Source organism: Bubalus bubalis, chromosome 14 (genome assembly GCF_019923935.1).
Source record: "Bubalus bubalis isolate 160015118507 breed Murrah chromosome 14, NDDB_SH_1, whole genome shotgun sequence".
Classification (NCBI taxonomy): domain Eukaryota; kingdom Metazoa; phylum Chordata; class Mammalia; order Artiodactyla; family Bovidae; genus Bubalus; species Bubalus bubalis.
Window position 1 is genome coordinate 37,161,887 of NC_059170.1, and position 22,812 is coordinate 37,184,698.

General features: G+C 44.6%; 1 protein-coding gene across 9 annotated transcripts in view; it reads right to left on the bottom strand.

Moving 5' to 3' along the window:
* The window catches only part of DIP2C (disco interacting protein 2 homolog C), a 310,254-nt gene that overhangs the window by 143,886 nt on the left and 143,556 nt on the right, over positions 1-22,812 (bottom strand). For 7 of the 9 annotated variants that reach the window (XM_044927925.1, XM_044927924.1, XM_025264066.2 and 4 more), the window contains exons 2-4: positions 14,760-14,831; positions 13,062-13,229; positions 2,972-3,082 (exon numbers count right to left, since the gene is read on the bottom strand). In XM_044927925.1, coding sequence (XP_044783860.1) covers positions 2,972-3,082; positions 13,062-13,229; positions 14,760-14,831 — 351 coding nt within the window. The remainder of the gene's footprint in view (positions 1-2,971; positions 3,083-13,061; positions 13,230-14,759; positions 14,832-22,812) is intronic. The other 2 variants (XM_025264059.2, XM_025264062.2) reach the window with 1 other exon arrangement.

A 22,812-nucleotide genomic window follows, 5' to 3' on the forward strand; every position in this document is an offset into this window, starting at 1 on the left:
AGTAATGTGTTAGCATTATCCTGGAAATGGCTTGTCCTCACAGACCTTCATGAAAGGGTCTTGAAACGCCCCCACAGCTCCCTGGCCTCTGAGCTCTTCCTCCTGGAGGAAGACAGCACTCCATGATATTCGAGGTGGAATGAGCACAAGGTAGATGTTTTCTAGGTACCTGGTAAATGCCTATTTATTCATTCACTTTCCAAATCAAATTTTAGTTCCCAAAGGAAATTATTTAAAAAGAGAGGTACACATTACTCTATAAAGAATTCTAGTAGGAGTTCATTACCATGTAAGGCAATGGGTTTAGAAATGAAAACATATAGCCAAGAGATATTAAGTCTGTGGCTATATGGCTGACCAGACTGACTGTTAATTAGGTCAACTGTCTAAAGGATAACAGAATTACCTATTGGCTGATAAATTTGGTCATTGAAACAACTAAAGTAACTCTACTGAGACTGGTCAAAGAATTTTAGAAAGCAAAATATTCTGAGAGTCACAAAATCTTTTCTCTTAAATGTCCTTTATCTTCTGTGCTGGTACAGGAGAAAATAAAATCCTGAAACATGTATACTCAAAACAGATTAAAACAAGCTTCTAAGATTTTATACCACTTTAAAAAAAAACAATATATGAGCATAAACTCTAAAAGAAAGTAACTTAGCATTGAAATGCCTAAATTAAGAAAACTAATTAGAGTATTTTAAAACCAGGAAACAGCAGATAATGACATATAGCGAAGGAGACTATCAAATGAGCCCAGGGATGCCCCAAAGGCCCTCCTTAGCTTTCCTCTAGGGTGGATATCATCCCATATGATGGTGGAACTGAGTCAGTTAAAGAAAATGAGAACCCAGCTGAGCTTTCAAAAGCACATGGAAAGATCCTCTGGATATGTCTGCTCCTTAAAACTAAGCAGTCATTATTTATTCCAAATTGAGAGTATAAATTAAAAAAAAAATTTAAACTATATATGGAATAATATTTTTCACATCTTACATGATAGTTGAAGGCATACCTGAACTATTTTTCATGTATTCTCTACATAGTAAGTAAATAGCTGGGGCAAATTCCACCACCTTTAACCTACAAATGGGAAACTGAATTCTGGAATGGCAGACCCGGAGAGGATCATCTATACAGCTGTACAACCTAGACCTCTCAGGGTCACCAAAACCCCCTCTCTCACACAACCCTGCCTTAACTCACCACATCTCACGTCTCACTGGCACTGATTCATATCCTGTACAAATACCTCAGGTATCCAGGGGCTTCCAGATCCTTCCTTCTAACTCGTACTCCACAGTGCTACCAAAGTCATCTGCAAACCCCAACCTGCTCCAATTGTGACTCTGCTTAAAATCTTTGAATGGAACCCTATCATCTTCAGGATAAAGTCCAAGTGCCAAAAGATACGGATAAGAGTGAGCACTTGTCTACTGTCTGTCTATGCACATGCCTACACATATGTCTGTGTATGTGTACATGTGGGTCTCTACCTGCATGTCTCCCGTATGAGTGACTATGTACATGTATCTATGTGTGTGTGCATGATATATAAAATGCACAACAGAATCATGACAAGGGAGTAAATCTTAGCATTCCACAGCAAGTTGACAGCACATATGTATGTGCTACCTTTCTAATTAATCTGAAAGGGGCCTCTGAGATGCCTGAATAACGTAAGACAAGCCCTTGGTATGTGCCAGGATAAAACTACCTGTGAAAACACAGAACGTAAACTTGGTTACAAACCCCTGCCTTCATCCTACCCCCACACATTGTCCCAGGCATCAGGCCTGAGACAGCCAAGAAGGCAGAAGGCGCAGCAATGAAGCTGCACTGGCCTTCTTCCTAGTTTCTCCAGTCCATTCTTCTTGCTTCTGCACATAAAGATTCCTGACGCCATAAAGTCTGTCTTATGCCATCTTCCAAAGGAGAGCTGGGCCAGGAAGTCAAGCACACAGCTCCTGAACTTGGTGGGAATGGTGGCGGCTTATCCTTCAAGTCCCCAGTAAGGGAAAGACTCACAACACTGAGAGGCTCACAGGGTTGATCCACCTGCCTCCATGTGAAGTGGCTGAACTACTTCACTTTTCGCAGCCTCAGCGTCCTCTTCTGCAGCACGAAACAGCCGTATGTATGCCACCTTTCTGTTATAAAAACCAACTGAGGTAACACCATTGCAAGTACTTGAAAATATAAAGTGATATATAAATGTTATAGTTTGGACTGTCATCATCAGCAATCCACATGTATCCTGAACTGGTGTTCCAGCAACAACACTTACTGATAATTTTCTTTAAAAAAAATTATAGTTAGGGAATCAATAGAAAACAACTGGAATCCAGATGGTGGCGGAAAAAATTAAACATTAATCACAATACAACTTTCCTGATGCTAAATTAATGGAAGAAATTTAAGCCTGTCAAGCCCAGATGACTGCTATAAAGCAGAATTATGAAGACAGCATTCTTACACGCAGTGTCGTAAAACACAAAGGAAATAAACAACATACAAATTCTTAAGAATTTTATTGCTTTTTTGAAAACTCTACTTGAGAAACAAATCACTGAGGTTAAAAGAGAAGGAAAAAATACTAGCAACCAAGATAGGAAAAGTAAAACCAAGATTTTTGAAACCAGTGTTAAACTTTGTAACACCTAAAAAATGAGCAAAATTTGGCTTACAAAAGGTTACTACATTTTAAATTATTGTAACATTCTAAATAATGGACACTATCTTAAAAATATAAAAAGAGTTACTTTTTACTGAATTTTATTGTGTGCCCTGGAGGGTGTATCTATGTCTGAGGTAAGAGGTCATCTGCACATCACAACCAACCACAAACACACCCGAATACACTGCTGTGCATTCACACAGCTTCTGCAGACATGTGTCCACTCATGCATTTCACCACCACCCACATTACATCTGGCAATATGTAGTAATTGTAATACCTTGAGCTTACCTGACCGATAGCGCTCATCTCGTGACCCTGAGGACCTTCGGCGGTGATAGCGAGAGGCAGAGGAAGGAGTAACTGGAGCCCGGCGCTCTGGAGGCAAAGCTTGATCCACCCCTGGGTTAAGGAAAACAGCAAAGTAAGGTGAGGTTGACTGGCAGTTGGAGTTAACTAACTTTGCCAAGCAAATCATCTGGCAGAGTAAAGCCCTGACTCTCTGTTTTCCCACAGCCAAGCTAAGGCACACAGGGGAGTGGGCATGGAAGGCTGGGACAGCCCAGATGAGGAACAGGAAAGGAAGCACCAGTCCAGGCTCCTTCCTGTCACAAATGCCTGTTAGGTGCATATGAAGTGACGCAGAATAAGCCACAGCAACAATTTTTAAAATTATAATTATCATTAAATTAAAAGTAACTGTAAATAAGTCTTGTAGAGTCTTTTTATAATCCAGGTTGCCAGGACTGAGCATAAACTTTCATCTTTCTTCATTCAAAATTTCAAACTCTTGCAACCTTACTGCACCTGATGCTAAACAACTGAACAAACCATATTTCAATATAGCTTTGAAGAGTTACCAAAACTGTTAAAATCATCAGATAAAAATGATTCAGTATCTGGCCAAAAGCTGACCTAACTCCGGCCAACGTGACAGCTATTCAGAAACAGAGTAGCCAGAGGCACAATCCAGAGAAAATTATTAGGTACTACAGGAGAGATTTAATTACCACAGTTCAGAATAAGGAAATGCTACGCATTAAAGATTAACTGCTGCTTCTTCAGAAAAGGGCCAGTAATACTTGACAGAAAGTGAATCAGAAAAAGCAATCTTAACCCAAAACTGTCTAGTCCCTGGTTTACCATGATGGCTCCACAAGAGCTAGCTACTCATCCTTGAGGTTTAATATTCCTCTTACACTGGGGATTTCTGCACCTCATTTCTTCACAGAACGTCTGTGGACTCCACATATTACGTTTGCTATGTAAGAACTGCACAAAAGTGCACTGTACACTGCAGCTCTGTGCTAGGTTCCACGAGTCCTTCATCTAGCGAGTGTGTTAACGTCATTGTCATTACTTAGCGGTTCTTGTCACTGAACCATTCAGACCTCCAAGTTTTTCTCAAGTTATTGCTACAAATGATCTTTGAAAAAATTACTTTGTGAAAGAATTACTTTATATTTTTTATCAAACAGATGCACATAATTTATGAAATCAAAGAGTACTATTAAGTCTCATAGGAAAATAGTAATTACCTGGTGCTTACATTATTAAACCTTAGAATTCTAAGCAACATTATTCATATATTAAAATTTTTTTTAATTTATTTGTATAAATGTATTTATTTGAAAATTATGTATAATCATTGTCTTTCGTGCCAATTACTGTCAAGAAGCTAAATTATTTCATCTTTAACTGGAGGATAATTGCTTTACAATGTTATGTTGGTTTCTGTCATACATTAACATGAATCAGCCATAGGTAAACATATGTCCCATCCCTCTTGAACCTCCCTCCCATCTCTCACCCCATCCCACCAGCCCTCTAGACTGGCAGAGAGCACCAGGTTGAGCTCCCTGCATCAGCCAGCAAACTCTCACTGGCTGTCTATTTCACATACGGTAGTGTGTATATGTCAGTGCTACTCTCTCGATCCGTCCCACCTCCTCCTTCCTACTCTGTATCAAGTCTATTCTCTGTGTCTGCATCTCTATTACTGCCCTGCAAGTAGGGTTAGGGTTAGGGATAATCATTGCCTTTCATGTTAATCACTGTCAAGAAGTTAAATTATTAAATGCAAATCTGATGCTATATCTTTATGTAAATCTGTTTTTTTCTTCTCTCCTCTGTCACCATTTACACCTTTTTTTACATTAGGAGCTGCAAACAAGCATTACATTCTGCAGCAGGGGCATAACCAGATCTATTTCCAGCAGGTCTTTTACCCAGGCTATTCCATTTGCCCAAAGAAGAAAGGTGCAGTCTCTTGCCTGACTAAGCACAATGTTCATGACCAGGGTGGAGCTGTTCTCCTTCTCCAGCACTGTGCTCTGATTTAGGGCCTCTGGTGCAGTATTGCCCGGTGTCTCTGACTCTGGAGGCTCTTAGTTCCTTTTCTCCAGACAGCAAACTTCTCTGCAGGAACGCAGAAGGAGTGATCACCTGTTGCCTAGAAGCCATGCCTACCCACACTGCCCAGCATCATGGTTTCATCAGTCCATTCATCTGCTGCCTTCCTTGCTGTGGCCAAGTTAGGTGCCTCTAATCATCAACCTTATAGAGCCTAAAAACACGTCATTATTTCTCCACTCTCCTGTCCTAGAGATTCATACTTTATTCATTTACTGACATCACAGGGCAGTTCTGGGAAGAGGCAGAGCTAACACACACTGTCAAGCTGCCAAGATTAAACAGTGCCCCCCCCCCCCCACACACACACACATTTAGCTTTCAATCTCAGTACTGTTACCCATCAACTCCTTTCAAATATGCTTCCTGGAATTAGTTTCAACCTTGACCTTCCAGGTCCATAGGTGGCCATATCCCTCCTCTGGGAAGTGCAGTCACAGCACTTGCAGACCAGCTATCAGTTCAGTCACTTAGTCACGTTCGACTCTTTGCGACCCCATGGACTGCAGCATACCAGGCTTCCTTGTCCGTTACCAGCTCCCAGAGCTTGCCCAAACTCATATCCATTGAGTCCATGATGCCATCCAACCATCTCATCCACTGTCATCCCCTTCGTCTCCTGCCTTCAATCTTTCACAGCATCAGGATCTTTTCCAATGAGTCAGTTCTTCACATTAGGTGTTCTAAGGATTGGAACTTCAGCTTCAGCATCAGCCCTTCCAATGAATATTCAGGACTGATTCCCTTTAGGATTGACTGGTGGATCTCCTTGCAGTTCAAGGGACTCTCAAGAGTTTTCTCCAACACCACAGTTCAAAAGCATCAATTCTTTGGTGATCAGCTTTCTTTATGCTCCAACTCTCACATCCATACACGAACTTCTGGAAAAACCATAGCTTTGATTAGACGGACCTTTGTTGGTAAAGTAATACCTCTGCTTTTTAACATGCTGTCTAGGTTGGTCATAGCTTTTCTTCCAAGGAGCAAGCATCTTTTAATTTCATGGCCACAAACACCATCTGCAGTGATTTTGGAGCCCCCAAAAATAAAGTCTGCCACTGTTTCCACTGTTTCCCCATCTATTTCCCATGAAATGATGGGACTAGATGCCATGATCTTCGTTTTCTGAATGATGAGCTTTAAGCCAACTTTTTCATTGTCCTCTTTCACTTTCATCCAGAGGCTCTTTAGTTCCTCTTCACTTTCTGCCATAAGGGTGCTGCCATCTGCATATCTGAGGTTATTGGTATTTCTCCCAGCAATCTTGATTCCAGCTTGTGCTTTATCCAGCCCAACATTTCGCATGGTGTACTCTGCATATAAGTTAAATAATCAGGGTGACAATACACAGCCCTGACATACTCCTTTCCCAGTTTGGAACCAGTCTGTTGTTCCATGTCCAGTTCTAACTGTTGCTCCTTGACCTACATACAGATTTCTCAGAAGGCAGGTAAGGTGGTCTGGTATTCCCATCTGTTGAAGAATTTTCCACAGTTTGTTGTGATCCACACAGTCAAAAGCTTTATCGTAGTCAACAAAGCAGAAGTAGATGTTTTTCTGAAATTCTCTTGCTTTTTCTACAATCCAATGGATGTTGGCAATTTGATCTCTAGTTCCTCTGCCTTTTCTAAATCAGCCCAGCTATATGACATGTAGCATAGTGCTCACCTGCTATGGACCCTACACGTCTGTGTTCAGAAAGCTAAGTTTGCATACAGCAGTGTGAATATTTACTCTCAAAGGCAGAAAAATAAGAGTTTACAACCCAAGGTTTTAAAAGTTTTAAAAAGAAAATGAATAAATTAGACAAAATGAGAACAGCTTCAATAAATCACCAGCCTCAGGACATTAACAGAGATTAAAATATAAGTGTGCATATTTCAAATACTGGATTTTACCTGACCTCACTGTGAATGAAATTTGAGGTAGCTTAAACATAATTCAGTTAAATAAGCAGTTCCAAATTAGAATGACCTGGTACACAGGAGGACCTGGGGCAATAACCAAGGGGTCCTGCCTGTGACCCATCGTAAGAGGAGCTGACCACATGCTGCTGGAGGGATGGACTGCCGCCCAGCAAGAGTAACCACAAATAATCAGTAAAACACATAGTTACAGCCCAGTATTCACCATTTCTGGGGTCTCACACTCAGGCATCCATGAAACCTAGCTCTCAGGACAGCCCAAGATGGCCAGTGTGTCTTCAATAGAAGGGAGGATGTCCCAAGGAAGGTGGGGTAACTGTCCAGAAACACGCAATGCAAGGTGGATTAAAAAAAAAAAAATTATTCTCAGGTAAAAACATGACAGAGATCAAGACTGGATCTCTTCTCCCACAAACACTGATCAAGCACCACTTGCTTCAGATCCCACATGACCTGAGGGCAACGCACCTGGACAACGCCATGCTCTGAAGATGGTGCCCCAACCTGCTGGCGGCACAGTTTGTGACCCGGGGCCTCAGTTTCCCATCTTTAGCCAGCACTGACAGGCACAGCCAATGCTTTACAGCACTGGTGTAAGCGCTGTGTATTTACTAAATTACTAACATAGTTGTACGAGACAGGCTTCTGCCATTTCACTGGGAGCAATCGAAGGCCCAGAACTGTGTCTGTGCCACTCCGGCAGTACCCATCCATGTGTGATGAGCACCCCTTCCTGGTGCACTCAGAGCCAGGCAGAGGCCAGGCCCTGAAGCAGAGGCTCCCTGCTGTTCAGTGCTGCACTCCAGATGCAGTGGTTACTTGTCACACAGACCAAGTCCAGCTGGTACTCTGAATCTGGGAAGAGGTATTTTTGTGATCTCACCACAAAACTACTGTTCAACCAACAGTCTTATAAAGAGAGATGGGAACTGCCACAATTCCAGACTATTACCCAGTAACAAACTCAGAGCAGCTAAAAGCTGCTGAGGTTGTGTGACAAAGGTATGTGCATGGATCCTCACTTTGCACACGTTAAGGCACTCTTAACAGGCACATTAAGAGTCCAGAATAGGCAACAACTGTCTGGCTGGCTGCCTGCAGCTGAGTGCTGCCCCTGGCTCACAAAAGGAACTCAGGAAGCACTGCTGAACCAGTAAGTAAAACATTTAAGGCTCGTGCAGAGGGCTGCAACACGTCAATTCACACACAATTCAGTGAGTTTTTGTTCCATCTAAAATCGCAATGGGACTCTAAATAAAACTCTTCATCAGTGGGGGGAGAGCAGAGATGCATGAGACGAAAAGAGGAAACAAAACGACAGCACAGGAGAGAGGAAAACCCAGCTGTCCACGCCTTGGAGTGTGCACCCTCCTGGGACTTCCATTTATGCCTGCAGCACATCCCCAGCCCATTCTCAGACACCCCCATCCTTCACGGCTCCTTTCTTCCCCACCCTGCACTTTATTCTCAAGGTTAAAAGTTCACTGCTCTGACCCTTCACAGTCAGATGCCACCTGCTGCTCCAGGCACCCTCTCCACCCCCAGGGCCACCACAGCCATGAATGTCAGTCTCTCTTCAATCCAACCAGGCTGTGCCTGGTTCATTCCTCTGCACCCTGCGGACCCCAGAGCCGAGGCCCAGGCTCCTTCCCTGACCGCCAGCCTCTCTCCACCTCACGCTCCTCATGAGCCACCTCCCACTCCTGCCTCCAGGTTCCTGGCACAGAGAAACAGTTGCTGTTCCCAAGTTCTTGACCTGCTTATCACCACTCACTCCTCCAGATGCTTTTTCCTCTGCAGAGCTGAAAACTTTGTCTGAGCTCAAGGGGTAGAAAGCAGAGAAATAAGCCTTTTTTAAAAATTAAAATGTCAGTTACTTTCAACATAGCTTTAAGAAAGGTTCCCTGAAACTAACTTAATAATGTAAAACAACTATACTTAATTAAAAAAGGCTCCTCAAAGAAAACCCTAACAGCACAGTTCTGGCACCTAAACAATCCAGCAATTTCAGATTACTAAACAAATGTAGTCATTTTATTAAGACTATGGTAAACCAGACACCAGAAATCACAGTAATCCTAAGAATAACCTAAGCATAGGGTCTACAGGGGCTGGTCCATGCACCATGACACAACGGTGCACTACAGGCCAGAAAACCTGCAGTATAGACACAATATAGTTGCTCAGAATATTAAATGTTCTAGAAAAAGTCAGCATTCCTAAATTCAGATAGTAAGAGAAAAACACTAAAAAAACACCTTGGTTTTCAACAGTTTTAAGAGGAATCATGAAGGACATGTAAAACAAAACAAAGAGCTTGGTCCAAATTCTGGTCTTATTTCAACCGCAGACAAGTCACCGAACCTCTGAATCTCGGTTCCCACACGTGTTGGGGTGCAGACATGGACACAGTAATAAAGAGTGACTGTTACTCCCAGGACCCTCGTCGTGACTCAAGGCTCTCCGCTCCCCACCTACAGGGTTCATGGATCTCAGCGTCCTGCGACCTCACTGGGCACGCCAAGGGCTCTCACTTAAGTGAAAATATGCACTAGACAGTTGGTAAAATTGCCGAGGATCTTTCCATATTTGTACACTGGCAAGTTTTGAATCCTACCATTCTCTTCTAGCACATAATTATACTTTGCTTCCCACAACAGAGTGAAGTGAAAGTCGCTCAGTCATGTCTGACTCTTCGTGATCCCATGGACTATACATACAGTCCATGGAATTCTCCAGGCCAGAATACTGGAGTGGGTAGCCTTTCCCTTCTCCAGGGGATCTTCCCAACCCAGGGATCGAACCCAGGTCTCCCGCATTGCAGGCGGATTCTTTACCAGCTGAGCCACCAGCGAAGCCCAAGAACTACTGAATAACTCAAGAACTCCTCAGTAACTACTGATGTCTGAGGGAGGAACCTGATTGGTTCAAAGCCATCAAAAAGAACAAGAAAACCATCCATCCATCTATCTAGTCAGCAGCTGTGTGTGATAAAATAAGAATACACTTTAGACAACTTAGGGCACTAAGTTGTGTATCAAGATCATGACCACAGCTTACCTAGGATACAAGTCATTACCTCTAGTGATGAAAGTTCCTTTCCTGGAGCAACTCAGTCTGAAAAGAATTCATGCTAAGTCACAGGCCATCCCGATTTAACTATTCGTATTTCTCTTCTGGTATTTAACCTTGCACGCTACACCCCATCTATCACCAACAGGGGGCATGGCCCAGGAAGGCCCCCAGGATCAGCCCTGTGTCCCTACAAAGCAGGTAAGAGGGGCAGCTCACTGCTGTGCCCAGGGAGGGAAGGCTGCACTCGGGGGACAGGGCTCTCCGGCAGGATAAAAACAGACCAATGGTGCACCAGGTACCAGAGCAGCGCAGCAGGTGTGAAAACAGACCAGCGGTGTACCTGACCCCGGGGCAGCGCGGGTGTGAACACGAAGCAGCAGAACCAATCAGGCCCGCAGTGCCAGGAAGCTGCATTTCCTGTAGCATATGAAACACAATGGCCTGTCCTGACCCCAGGAAGCAGGGAAGGAGTCCTTGTCAAAGTGACACCTGAACTGAGCTTTAAGAGGTGCGCAGGTGCAGGCAGGGGACACAAGCATGTGCCGACAGTGTGACATGGGATGCAGGCTGGGGAGCTGGAGGGAGGCCAGGCACCTGCGTGTGAAGCCCTTCTGATGCAGACAAGTCTGCACTCCCAGTGGGGCCATCCTTCTCTAGTGGAGCAAGGACAGACAATAAACTCACCCTAACCTAGGGAGGTTCCTCTCTGAGGACGCTGTCCACGTGGACCCCAAGGCAGAATCCCAGGGACCAGGAGGGAAACACACCTGCCCTCTTGTCCCTGCAGCCAAACTCACCAAAGTTTTCACAACAATGCAGTCACAGAAGGTCCCTCTAACAGAGCACAAGCCACCTGCTGCCGGAGGAAAGGCAAGCTGGGCCTGGAGAAGACTGGATTCACATAAGTCACCCGCTGCTCGAAACACTAGTTGCCAATCATGGAGAAAGTAATATCCAGCCAATACACACATCATGACAACAGAGGGACTACATCTGGTCAAGGAAGATTTTACTCTTTATGATAATGATGGAATTTTACTACTTCACATCACCATGACCTTGCCATGAAAGCAGTGAAGACTCATAGACCCTGACACCATGTTATTAAGATATCCCTGAACAGAGCTGTAGAGAGTGGATTCTGTCTTCTAATTTTATAAATTTTAGCAGGTTCAGAGACTAACAAAAGAATACATAACTGAAAAACTCCAAGAGCATTAGTACCAAATAATTTCTCCTGAATAACATTTTCTCTTTGATGATGACTTTTAACATATTCTGACCCATTACTTGATTAAACAGGTAATTTTTTTTTTCTTTCCAGCTCTGGACCCTTTCCCACATCTAGTTTTAGGTGAGCACTCAACACCATGCTCCCTGAAGTCTACCTTTGACTGAGTTCGCTGGTCACTCACTTCTGGGAAGAAAACCAGGGAAAACCTGCTTCCCCAGCACTCTTCCCTGGAATGGGGTAACACAAGGGAGCTCAGACTCAGGGTGCATCTCTTGCTTAAAGCTGCATAAGCCATCCTAATCCACAATCATGTGTCCCAAACAAATTCCCAAAATTTGGGATCTTTGAAATATCCCACAGATCCCAAAGATCTCTGAAATATCTTTAGAGTACTTTCTAGAGAAGTCTTTTTCTCTGATAAATAATAGTAACATAAAAAAAGGAAAAAAGGTAAAGTTCATCAAAACACAAACTCCCTTTAGAAAACTGTAAAGCAGGATAAGGGTAACTGAAAAGGAAAACAAGATGTTTCTTATGAAGATCCTACACCAAAAGTGTCATTTCTAAGGCTGACCTAGTCAAGAAAGAACCCTCTGATGCAGAGCCGCGCACTCTTTTTACTGCTCCCCAGAAGCAGTTGTGTACAGAGTGTGACTGTTCACCCAGGGCAACTTCTCAGCATACAAATGAGCATAAGAACTGCACAACTACCTGGGCATCCAGCTTCCTGACCTCAGCATCCCCAGTGAACCTGCCTTCTCCTTCCCGGTTGGGGATGGTAAGGCAGGAGGCCCAGGGAGCAGCGTTCCCCGGCAGCGCTCAGCCTCACGCATCCACAGGTGCAGGAAGCAAACAGAAACTGTGACGGGGCCCGGCAGCTAAGGCCCAAGTCTGCCACCTGCCCATCAATGCTCCACTTTTGCCCACAAGGACATGCCTCATGCCTGTTAGCAAGGTGGCCTGGAGAGGAGAGCAGAGGCACAGAGGGAGACCAGGCTGTGTGTCCTCGTCTAACATCCTGCAGATCAACTGTGACACACAGCTTATTATCTGTACATGATTCTCAATGTCTTTTATTTGAGTTTATGCTTATTCCTTATTGTACTAAAAGGTGCACTGAACTCATCTTTCTGAGCTTCTTATATTCAAAATATTGTTCACTTAAATAATTTTGACCTCTGAATAGAATCATGACTCTGTGATGAACCGGTTCAATTTTTCAATTTCAAAACTCCATGACTGCCCTCTGGAGATAGAAATATAATGGAGCTATGGACCTCACTCCCTGAAACAGATCTCAAGGGCCAGGGTACACTAGAGCTCATCCTCACCCAAGTCTCTGACTATGAGACAAAGGTCAGTGACGATCAACAATTTTATGAAAAACTGTATGACCCGTCATGGATTCTTCTTTCCTAAGTGTTTTGTGAGTGGTGCTCCAACTGCGAAAATATGGTTGCAAAAACTGAGTATTATATTTTAACAGAAAACACTCAGACCTGGGCTCTGAATCAGCAGGATAATCATGGTCCAGGGCTTGTGACAAGCTCTGTGCCTGAGGAGCTCTGAGGCCTCGGTAAGTTGAATGAGCTGAAATGGAGGATGGGGCTGAGAAACATGACCTCCTAGGTTCCCCCAAGGCTGAGCCCTACACTTCTGTTTAGAATGGCATCAGGCAGACAGTCCATTGCAAACGTGCCCTGCCATGGGATCTCTCTCAGTTAAGTGCGCTCACCGAAACGAAAGTAAAACAGTGGCCGGTTTCCTGCGGTGCTGGCCGCCCGCTCTCTGACCGCGGCGTCTCGGATGTCACACACCCCGATGTTGCCAGCCTGCAGCATTCTTCTCGGGGCTCCTTCACTGTGCTGCAGTCTACACCGGACCACGGCAGCTCCATTCGCTGCTGTAACAAGTTGAAAAAAAACTAATTAATTCAAACTTTAGTTTTTTTTAAATTTGTTACAGCGCCGAGCAGAGCTGCCGACCCCATGCAGAACAGCACAAAAAACACCAAGGGGACCATGTCACACAGGGCCACCCTCAGCGCCCAGCAATACAGGTCAGCCTCGTCCTGGGACTGTAGAGGCTCCATCTCCCAGAGCCATCTCCTGGGAATACACAGAACTGCTTCTGTTTCACTTTTGTTTGGTAAGGCACAGAAAATAAAATCTAGCAACACAAGGACCTACCACCTCACACCAGCCTTCCTCCAAAACCACGAAAGGCCACCTGCAGATAGGAAGTCATCCCAGCAGTTCTGCTGGAGGATGAGAAGGAAAGCGGGGAGACCACATTTAGTCGTCTGCCCCCGTGTGTTCTCTAAAGCTCTCACACACGGGGTCAGCCGGACAACACACTGCTCTTCCATCCACTCAGACAGAGCATAGCTCCTTCCTTTTACAGACCAGACAGCAAGAAAACCCAGGTCGCCAGCTAAGGCAGCCCTGCACAGCCAGCCAATCTTTACATTAACTTTCTTAAGCTCCAAGGAAAGAAAGAAACCACACAAAATCAAACAAGGCTAAAAATGCAGCATACTCAACACAAATGTCCTGGAAGGTGAGCCGCAGGTGAGGACATTCCTCTCGCCCCCAACACTGGAGGCCACGTCACAGCCCAGAGAGCCAAAAGGCCTGCACATGCGGAGCTGAAGCTCTCCTAGCTGGAACATCTCAGCATGGCTTTACATCTGCTCCAACAGGGTACACTGTAGAGTCCATTTCTGTTGCTGTCCTACCTCCTGGAGGACTTGTGATAGCATTAAGCCCTTCCTGATGCCCAGAAAATTCTTAAGGTTGCCCTCAGAACAGAGGTGTTACCTGCAGCCCAGGGTCTCCCTCCTTTCCCTGAAATGTACAGAACCAGCTCAAGTGTAGAATCCTACGTACTTGCATGTGTGAAAACCACAGAATTAAATAGAACTTGTACTTGGTTGAGAATTCATAATGCAGACAATCATGTTTCAAAAAACAACCAACCAACCTTTACAATTTCAAAATCCCAGGCAAGATGTTACATCATTTTCTAGATTTGCCTCCCCCAACCTCCACCAATGAAGTCAACAAAAACTGTTGATTAACTTAAACCATTATAAATAATTTTAACTAAGCCAAAATTCATGTTTAAACCATAAACGTTCTCATTTTTTTTATGATTAGAGTATTTTAAAGTAATCAAACATATTACTTTCCTCTGTGGATGAATACCTATTACAGTTATCTGGCACCTTCACAGAAAAATCCTATGTGTCTTCTGAATTCACAAAATATGCTGCAGTCACGCAAAGGAGTGGGATGGGGTTGGTGCCACCTCAAGGGCCTGATTCGCATGCAGTCTGGGGACTGGGAGAGGACTGGTGCTCAGCTGTTCTCTCAGGAGTTGCAGTTAACTCTTAAAGCTGGACACCTCATGCTACTCAGCAAGGTTTACATACTCGGAGGCTGGGGCAGGTAGGCTCCAATCAATTTTGATCTCTTCTTTTCATATCCTTTTTGTGTGATGTCACCTGTAAAAGAAGGAAAGGGAAGTTCAGAATGCTTTTCACTGGTAGAGCTGAGCACTCAACTAAGAAGACACAGTCATGCATGTAGGTGTCTTCTGTTTCCTTATAATTTAAGAAGAAAGCACTTTACATCATTCACCTCGACTTTTCTTCTGCTTGCAAACATTCATTTAAGTTAGATAAAATCCTTTACAGCGCATGCACACTCTGGTCTCCCGCCCCTTCTCACAAGGTTTTGGCTCTGATGGAGCCCAGAATGAAGAGTATTGCAATCTTACTCACATCTGCAGGGCAGGAAACCTCCCTGATCTACACAGCGCTCATTAACTTAATCAACAACAGACTCTGCAGGTGTCTACCCCAGTGAGAGCTGGCCCAAACCACCAATAACAAGCATCTTCCTTTGTTAAGGAGATTTTTTTTTAACTTATCAGACATGTCAGTTCCAAGGACTATACACTGATAAGGTACTTTCGAAAATAAGTGTCTAAAGCCAAAAAAAGGTAGATAAAAACAAATAAAGAGGACGTAGGATCTATGGAATTCAAGATACATGACTAAGATGTTTACAATTAAAACAGGAATTAAATTGCTAAAGCCAGAGATTCAAGGATCGTTCGTTGCTAGGTTGCCAAGTACCTGGGACAAATAACCTTTACAACATGCAACAGCTTTTCCCAATTGCAAGCTCGAACATACCCCAAATGCTGATTTGTGCCACTGAATTTTTCTGAAACTCTTTAATTTTTCCCCTAATATTCTGACCAAACCATCATTTCTAAAATAGTTAAATATTAAAGTTTTAACAAAAATACAGCAAACAAATGAAAAGTTGTTGTGAGTCACACACAAGTTGCTAAGCCTGCTTTTCCTGGTGGTGATGCTTGCTACATCTGATCAATCCAGAGGCACCCTGGGCCAAGAACCGCCTGGGCCCACCACTGTTCCCAGCAGTCCACTCCGGCCCACAGAACTCATGACTAGTCTGTGTACACAGAGCTGTAAACAACACAGATATAGGAAGAACTATCCCCCATTGACTATTGAGCATTTTTGATTCTAAAACAAACTGACCATTCTTTGAAGACAATAAACCTATAAGAATGCTAGTTTCTGTGCTAACTGTGCTGCTGCTCAGCATTTTATAAACTCGAAACCAGCTTGCTCCCTCCCGCAGAGGGAATGCCCAGAGGAAAATGTAAGCATGTGGCAGGGGACCGAGCACTTGTGTGAGGGTGTGTTGGTGGGAAAATCACATACTGGCCTGCCAGAAGGTCACCTGAGCATGGCAGGTACCTATTCTTTACCTGGTGTTTCCCTCAGCCCCTCTCTTCCCAGCCAATCTCACAGGTGCTCTGCACAGTCCTGCCATAGAGTCCTAGTCTGGTGAACTAGCCCCTTCCGGCTTGTTCTTCACCCAGTGTTCAGCTCAGTTGTGAGGAGCAGATCAAGACAGCCGAGTAGGAAGATGTAGAGCTCACCTCCCACCATGAAAATTCTAAAACAGATCTCCACGTGGAGCAATTCTCACTGAAAACTAACCGGAGATTGGCAGAAAGACGGCAGTACAACTGAGGATGTAAGATCAATCCACATGGAACAGGGTAGGAAGGGAAAAGAAGTGATCAGGTCAGGACCTGTATACCAGGGAACAGCTACGTGGAACGGGAAGGTCACAGGGACAGAGCTCTGCCCTGAGGAGCAGGCAGTTCAGCCACAGATCGGTGCCCTGGTCCTGGGGTCTGACAGCAAGACGAGCCCCATGCTGGCTGGAGGGCCTGCAGACTAGCAGGAGGGCTGTGGGAAACCTGGGCTCCATGGTGAGCAGCACAGCTGGCTTGACCCCAAGCATGGCTGGTCTAGCCATGAAGGCTGCTCTAGCCACTGCCCATTTTTCACAGCCTGAGCTCAGTCCCGCCTGCTTCTCAAAGGGGAGAGGGTCTGGCTGTGAGACTTAGAGCAGCGCAGACCCGAAGCAGTGACTGAGCAGGGTGGTGGCCACCAATGCTGGTGCTTAGACAGGTAGTAAGTCAGCCCCAACCTCTGTCTGGGGCTGAACCCCTCAACTCTGCTGATAGCCCACACAGGCACCTCTTGATTCAGCATTGCTGGGGTAAGGGGCCTGGTGCCGGGATGGGGGAAACATATACTTAAAGGAACAGAGTTGGTTCAGACTTAACCCTCAGGGCTTCTGCTCCAGCAACCTGGGACCCTGCCCACTCCACAGGGTGGTGATGTCACCAAGCAGAGGGGAGCAGAGGGGAAGCCCAGCTCACACAAGGCTCCAGGCCTCGCCCTTCCACCTCCAGCCCCTCCTCCTACCAAGGCCAGCGCTGCCACCACACCCTGGGAAGACATGACTTGTGCTCACAACAAGTAATGAAGCAAAAATAAACAGTTTAAGAGATAAAGAATTTAACGCATTAGCAATAAGAATCCTAACTAAACTTGAGAAAGAAACACATGAACACAGTGAGAATTTTAACAAGAAACTAGAAAATTTTTTTTTTAAAAAAGAATCAGTCAGAACTGAAGAATACAGTAAGTGAAATGAGAAACACACTAGAAGGAAAGAAAAGCAGATTAGGTGATACAGAGGTACACATAATGATCTGGAAGACAGAAGGATGGAAATCACACATTATAAGAACAGTAAAAAGAAAGGCAAATTTAAAAATGAGAACAGGTTAAACGGCCTCTGGGACAACATCGAGCATATTAACCACCATGTTATAGAGGTTCCAGAAGGAGAAGAGACAGAGAAGAGGGTAAAATATGTGTCTGATGAAATTATGGCTGGGAACTTCCCAAAACTGAAAAAGGAAACATATCCAGGAAGACAAAGCATGGAGGGTCCCATCCCAAATGAGATGAACTCAGAGACCCACACCAAGACATGTCATAATCAAAAGGGCAAAAGTTACAGATAAAGAGGATTCCAAAGGCAACAAGAGGAAAACAAGGAGTCACATTCAAGGGATTCCGCATAAGGCTATCAGCTGATTTTTCAGCAGAAACTCTGCAGGCCAGAAGGGAGTAGTGTGATACATATCAAGTGCTGAAAGGTAAAAACTCTCACAATCTACAATACTCTACCCAGCAAGATTATCATTCAGGATCAAATAAAAGATTAAAAAATTTAAAAAAACTTCTCAGAGAAGCAAAAACTCAGAGTTCATCAATACTGAACCTACCCTAAAAGAAATGTTAAAGGATCTTCTCTTAGTGGAAGAAAAAAGGCTACACAAGAAGGATCTGTAGGAAAGAGAAAAATCCCACTAGTAAAGGCAGACACATACTTGATCCTCAGCCACTTAAACGAGCTAGGAGAAAGATTCAAAGTTCAGATCAAGTTCTAAAAATTTCCCAGATGAACGTTTAAGTACGTGGGGGGCGGGAGTGGGGAGAGGGGCAGAGGTCCCCTCCCTTGAAGCCAACCTTAGAGGTCACCTTAGCAGACACTGACTCTTCACCCTCACTCTGGAAAGCTCCAGCTGCTAAAGATCTTGGCCCAAAGCAAAACAGGCACTTTTCGGCACGAAGCCACAGCTCTTTTTTAAAAGGGAGATGTTAAGGTCGGCCTCACAGAGGCCTCCACACAGGTTCCTAATCCCACAGACTCAGAAAGCTAGGTGGGAGGCGGAGTCAGGACTTCCACACAGGCGTTCTATTTTAGCCCCACTGCTACATGCTGGCACGAAGCAGTCAGCTTGGAGAACCTGCAGACACGACTCGGGAATCCCAGGGTGCTATCATCTCTCCAAACCAAGCAGAGGGAAAGGGAAACACTATTTACTGAATGACTTCCACACCTCATGAATTTTATCTAAATCACAGGTTGGCTAACTACAAATCCAGCCTGTGAGTTGTTTTTGGAAATAAGTTTTACCAGCACACAGTTATGCTCCCTGGGAAGCACCACAACACACACTGTGCAGCCTGCAAAGCCAGAAGTATAAACTACTGAGCCCCCTCCTACATGTCCTAAGTAATCTCTTTTAATCCTTATAACCACTGATTTTACAGGTAAGCAGTCAAGGTGCAAAATGTATTTGTTTCTCGCCCAGGGCCTCAAATCGAAAAAGAAAACAACCTTTGTCCAACTCCAAAACTTTTCCCATAGAAACCTGGAGTTTTCACTCAAGCCTCCCTATGTGACCACTGGTCAGCATTCTCACCACCTGATGTCCTGCCCAGTTCTCCACCTGACTAGGAACCCTCGCACCCCACTGCCTATTTCCATGCCCCCATCCCTGCCCTGTCTCACTAACACCTCAGGCCACACGGAATTCTGCACAAGTCTCATGAGCCTTCAGATGGCTGCTCACTCAGTTTTTTGGGTTTTTTTTTGTAACACATACAAGTGGCTTACCTTCCAAGCCAGGCTGTGACAACTTCATGGGTCAGTGTCCTAAAGAACCAAGTGTGGCCCCACTGTTCTACAGACCAGGACTGTGTGTTGATGGAGTTAGTCACAAATGAGCTGCAGACACCAACATACAGAGGGACTTCAAATGGTGACTGGATAGACACTGCATTCAAAATCAGGGCAAATGGCTGGTGACTACTTAACTGTTTGGTGGCCACATTGAGAAAGGCAGAGGGAAATCGAGGATTACTCCATCATTAAAGTGTGTGAGACACTGGCCTGGCTCATTGTCACACAAAGGATCTAGTCTGCAACAAGGGCAGATTCCTCAGGTGCCCCACCCCAGGCATCAGAGCTGAAACATCCTCACTGCATGTCCTTTTTCACACACAAAGTTCAGTTATTTTTAACTCTGGGGCTACTTCAGCATCTGGTAGCCAGAGGTCCTCAGATTATTTACATCAAAGTTACTACAAGTTTATATAAATAGGGGAATCTTGTGTTCAACCAATGAGGATCTTGGGAAAATACAGTAAGATAGGTGGCTAGAGACAGAAGAGAGAAACTGGAAGCCTAGATGGCCGGGAGAAGGAAACAAGATGGGTTAAAGAAGGTTCTAGAAAAGATAGATGCTGGCCAGCTTTACACACAACTAAACCCAGAGCAGCTCCTTGGTTTCTGCCTGAGGTTGACCTACAATCAAGGCCATGGTGTCACCATGGAAACACAAAGTGTTTCTCTACGTCCATTTAAGCCAAAGGATCAGTTGGCTATTCGCCCCCTCTGCTCCTCCCTCTGGATCTGTAATGAGCACAGAGTCTTCAGGGTGAAACTTGCAAACTCAAGGCAGAAACACTACAAGAGGAACCATGCTCCACACCACATTTCTAAGCAAGACGTTATTAAAACCCATCAATCTACAAAGACTATTCCATGGTTTATGGCAGGTTCATTAGTATTCTTTTAACCTGGAAGCTAAAAGAAACACTGTATCAAGGAAACGTGTACATCACTTCCACATGCTGCATCTACAACATGTTGTTCCTTGAAAAGGAACAGATAGCTGCTAATGTTGAAGGACATAGGCTGCAGGATGCCTTGCTTAAGAATTTTCCATACAAAATCCTGAAGAGCTATTTTCCATGTTTTGATACTCAAGATACCCATTTAACTCTTTTCAGAAATAAGTAAATGCAGAAATCATTTGTAACCTCAGTGAAGAGAAAATAAACGTGGTTTTTTGAGACAGTTTCTATTAATACTTTATCAAAAGTTATTTATATTACTATTCCTGGACAAAAGAGTTCCGTAAAATTGAGAATTTCAACAGTAGAAATTAAAGTTCTCATATGTGTTCTATAACAAAGAAAAGAGACTTACAGTCAAGTCAAACATCTCTACTGAAAATGCAAGTCAAGTGAAGCCCCCAACATGTGGCTGAATCTCACTGACTCAGAAATCATTCTCCTTCCCAGGCCGTGAAGAAGTCTTTTTCCTATTTATACTGTAGTCAAGAGTTTTCGGGCAAACCCTGAGTATTAGGAAAATGAAGGGAAAACTGGCCCAGGAAATGCAAGGAGGGAGATGACACTGCAGCTCCTCTCTTCTTCCATCCTGGCTTCATTCTGGCACAGTCAGACTCGGGAATCTACAGAGCCCTGCGGGCCTCGGGTCAGAACAGGGAAACCTGCAGAGCCAGCAGTGCCCCCAGCAGGGTAGTATGTGAGCCACCACACGGCTGGGTCAGCACCAGGGAAACAGATCAGCCTAACAGGGACGGTTTCCATTCTTGGTGTCAGGAGTTTATTTTATTATTTAATGCTGGAACGAATGCTTTATTTAACAAAGCAATCATTTCCATGTTTGGAATTTTATGGCTGTCAGGAACCTTCAGAATGCCTCTCTCCTAAGCCAATGGCTTTATAAGGCTTAGGGAGCACCCTTGACAGCCTTCTCCCTCCCGCCTAGCTGCTGAAGGCAGCGTCTGTCATCTTTTCCGCATAGATTCTGCTGTCCTGGCAAGAACCCACCTGTCCAGGGGAGTAGAAGCAGGCAGACCAGGGACCTCTCCTCACCTTAAACATAAACTGGGGGGGTCCGCACATCAACTAATTTCTCTGGGTCTCATCTTTCTCAGTAACAAAATATCAGTAAATAACACCTATTACCTTTCACCGTAGTTGAAAAGATCGAATACACAGAAAGTGAAATGTCTCAGAAAGCACGAAGTAATGAAGAAAACACAGTTTAAAAACCCAGCATGTACTTGTGTGGCATCTATCACAAGGGCAAACTTGTGAGGGATACACCAGGCTCTCAGGCAGGGCTCCTGCTCCAGCTGGGCAGGAAGAATTCCAAGCTCAGCAGGCAGGCGGCAGGGCAAGCCAAGAGCCTGATGGCTCCAGGGGAGCCAGATGGAAGACAGCAGATAATGGAGCTATCAGAAACCCTGAGGAAACTCTTAAGCCCAACCTCTTAGGCATCCACACACTTCTCTTTCACCCCTGCCACCATCACCATCACCGAATCCCAGATGTTATCAGCTCTCCCTGCATCCCCCACACAGCCGCTCACAGCTCCGGATCTCAGTCCTCTGCACCTGCAGCCAGACTGACTTCCCACTTAAGAGGGTGGTGAGACTGCACAACCTTGTCCTTGCAGCCTGGAGGAGGCTGTTCATGGCTCTCAGGATTGAGGGCAAACCCATCAGCCGGGCCTTCATGTCCTTCCAGAGCCTGGGCCCATGTCTCACAACACAGTATCACTTCACAGTTCATTATGTTTTCCTTTGTTACTATAATATATGTACTGCTGGAGTTATCACTCATTTTTCTCAGGTTTATGTCGTATTTTCCATGTAAAACTTAGAAATTGGAGTTTCATAAAACATCCTTTAAATAAGGCCGTTGTTCAGTTGCTAAGTCATGTCTGACTCTGTGACCCATGGACTGTAGCCTACCTACCAGGCTTGAATATAATCTCAGGATTATAAAATCACCAGGACTTATTCAAATACTCAGTATAATGGAAAAAAAATTCTCAAGAACTACATATTAACATGGTTCAGATTTCATGTTTATGTCAATAACCAAAAAGTTTCTCAAAACATTTAGTAAATGGCATGACCAGAAAGAATAATACGTATTTTAAACATGCACTATGAAAAGACTCTGATGCTGGGAGGGATTGGGGGCAGGAGGAGAAGGGGATGACAGAGCATGAGATGGCTGGATGGCATCACTGACTCGATGGACGTGAGTCTGAGTGAACTCCGGGAGTTGGTGATGGACAGGGAGGCCTGGCACGCTGCAATTCATGGGGTCGCAAAGAGTTGGACACGACTGAGCGACTGAACTGAAATGAACTGATTGAAATCGTAACTCTAGCCAGTAATGCCCAGATGCTATCACTTAACTCTGACACTTGTCAAGTGTCAGACACTCTGACAAGTGTCAAGAGTCCGGAGGGGGTGTGCACGTCCACAATCACAGGGGGCCTCTTTCTCTTGCAGAGTCTTCCACAGAGCAGAAGTTTTCATCTTGATGAATCCAGTTTACCCACTCTTCATTTTAGGGATTGTGCTTTTAGTTTCAATCTAAGAATGATTTGCTTCGC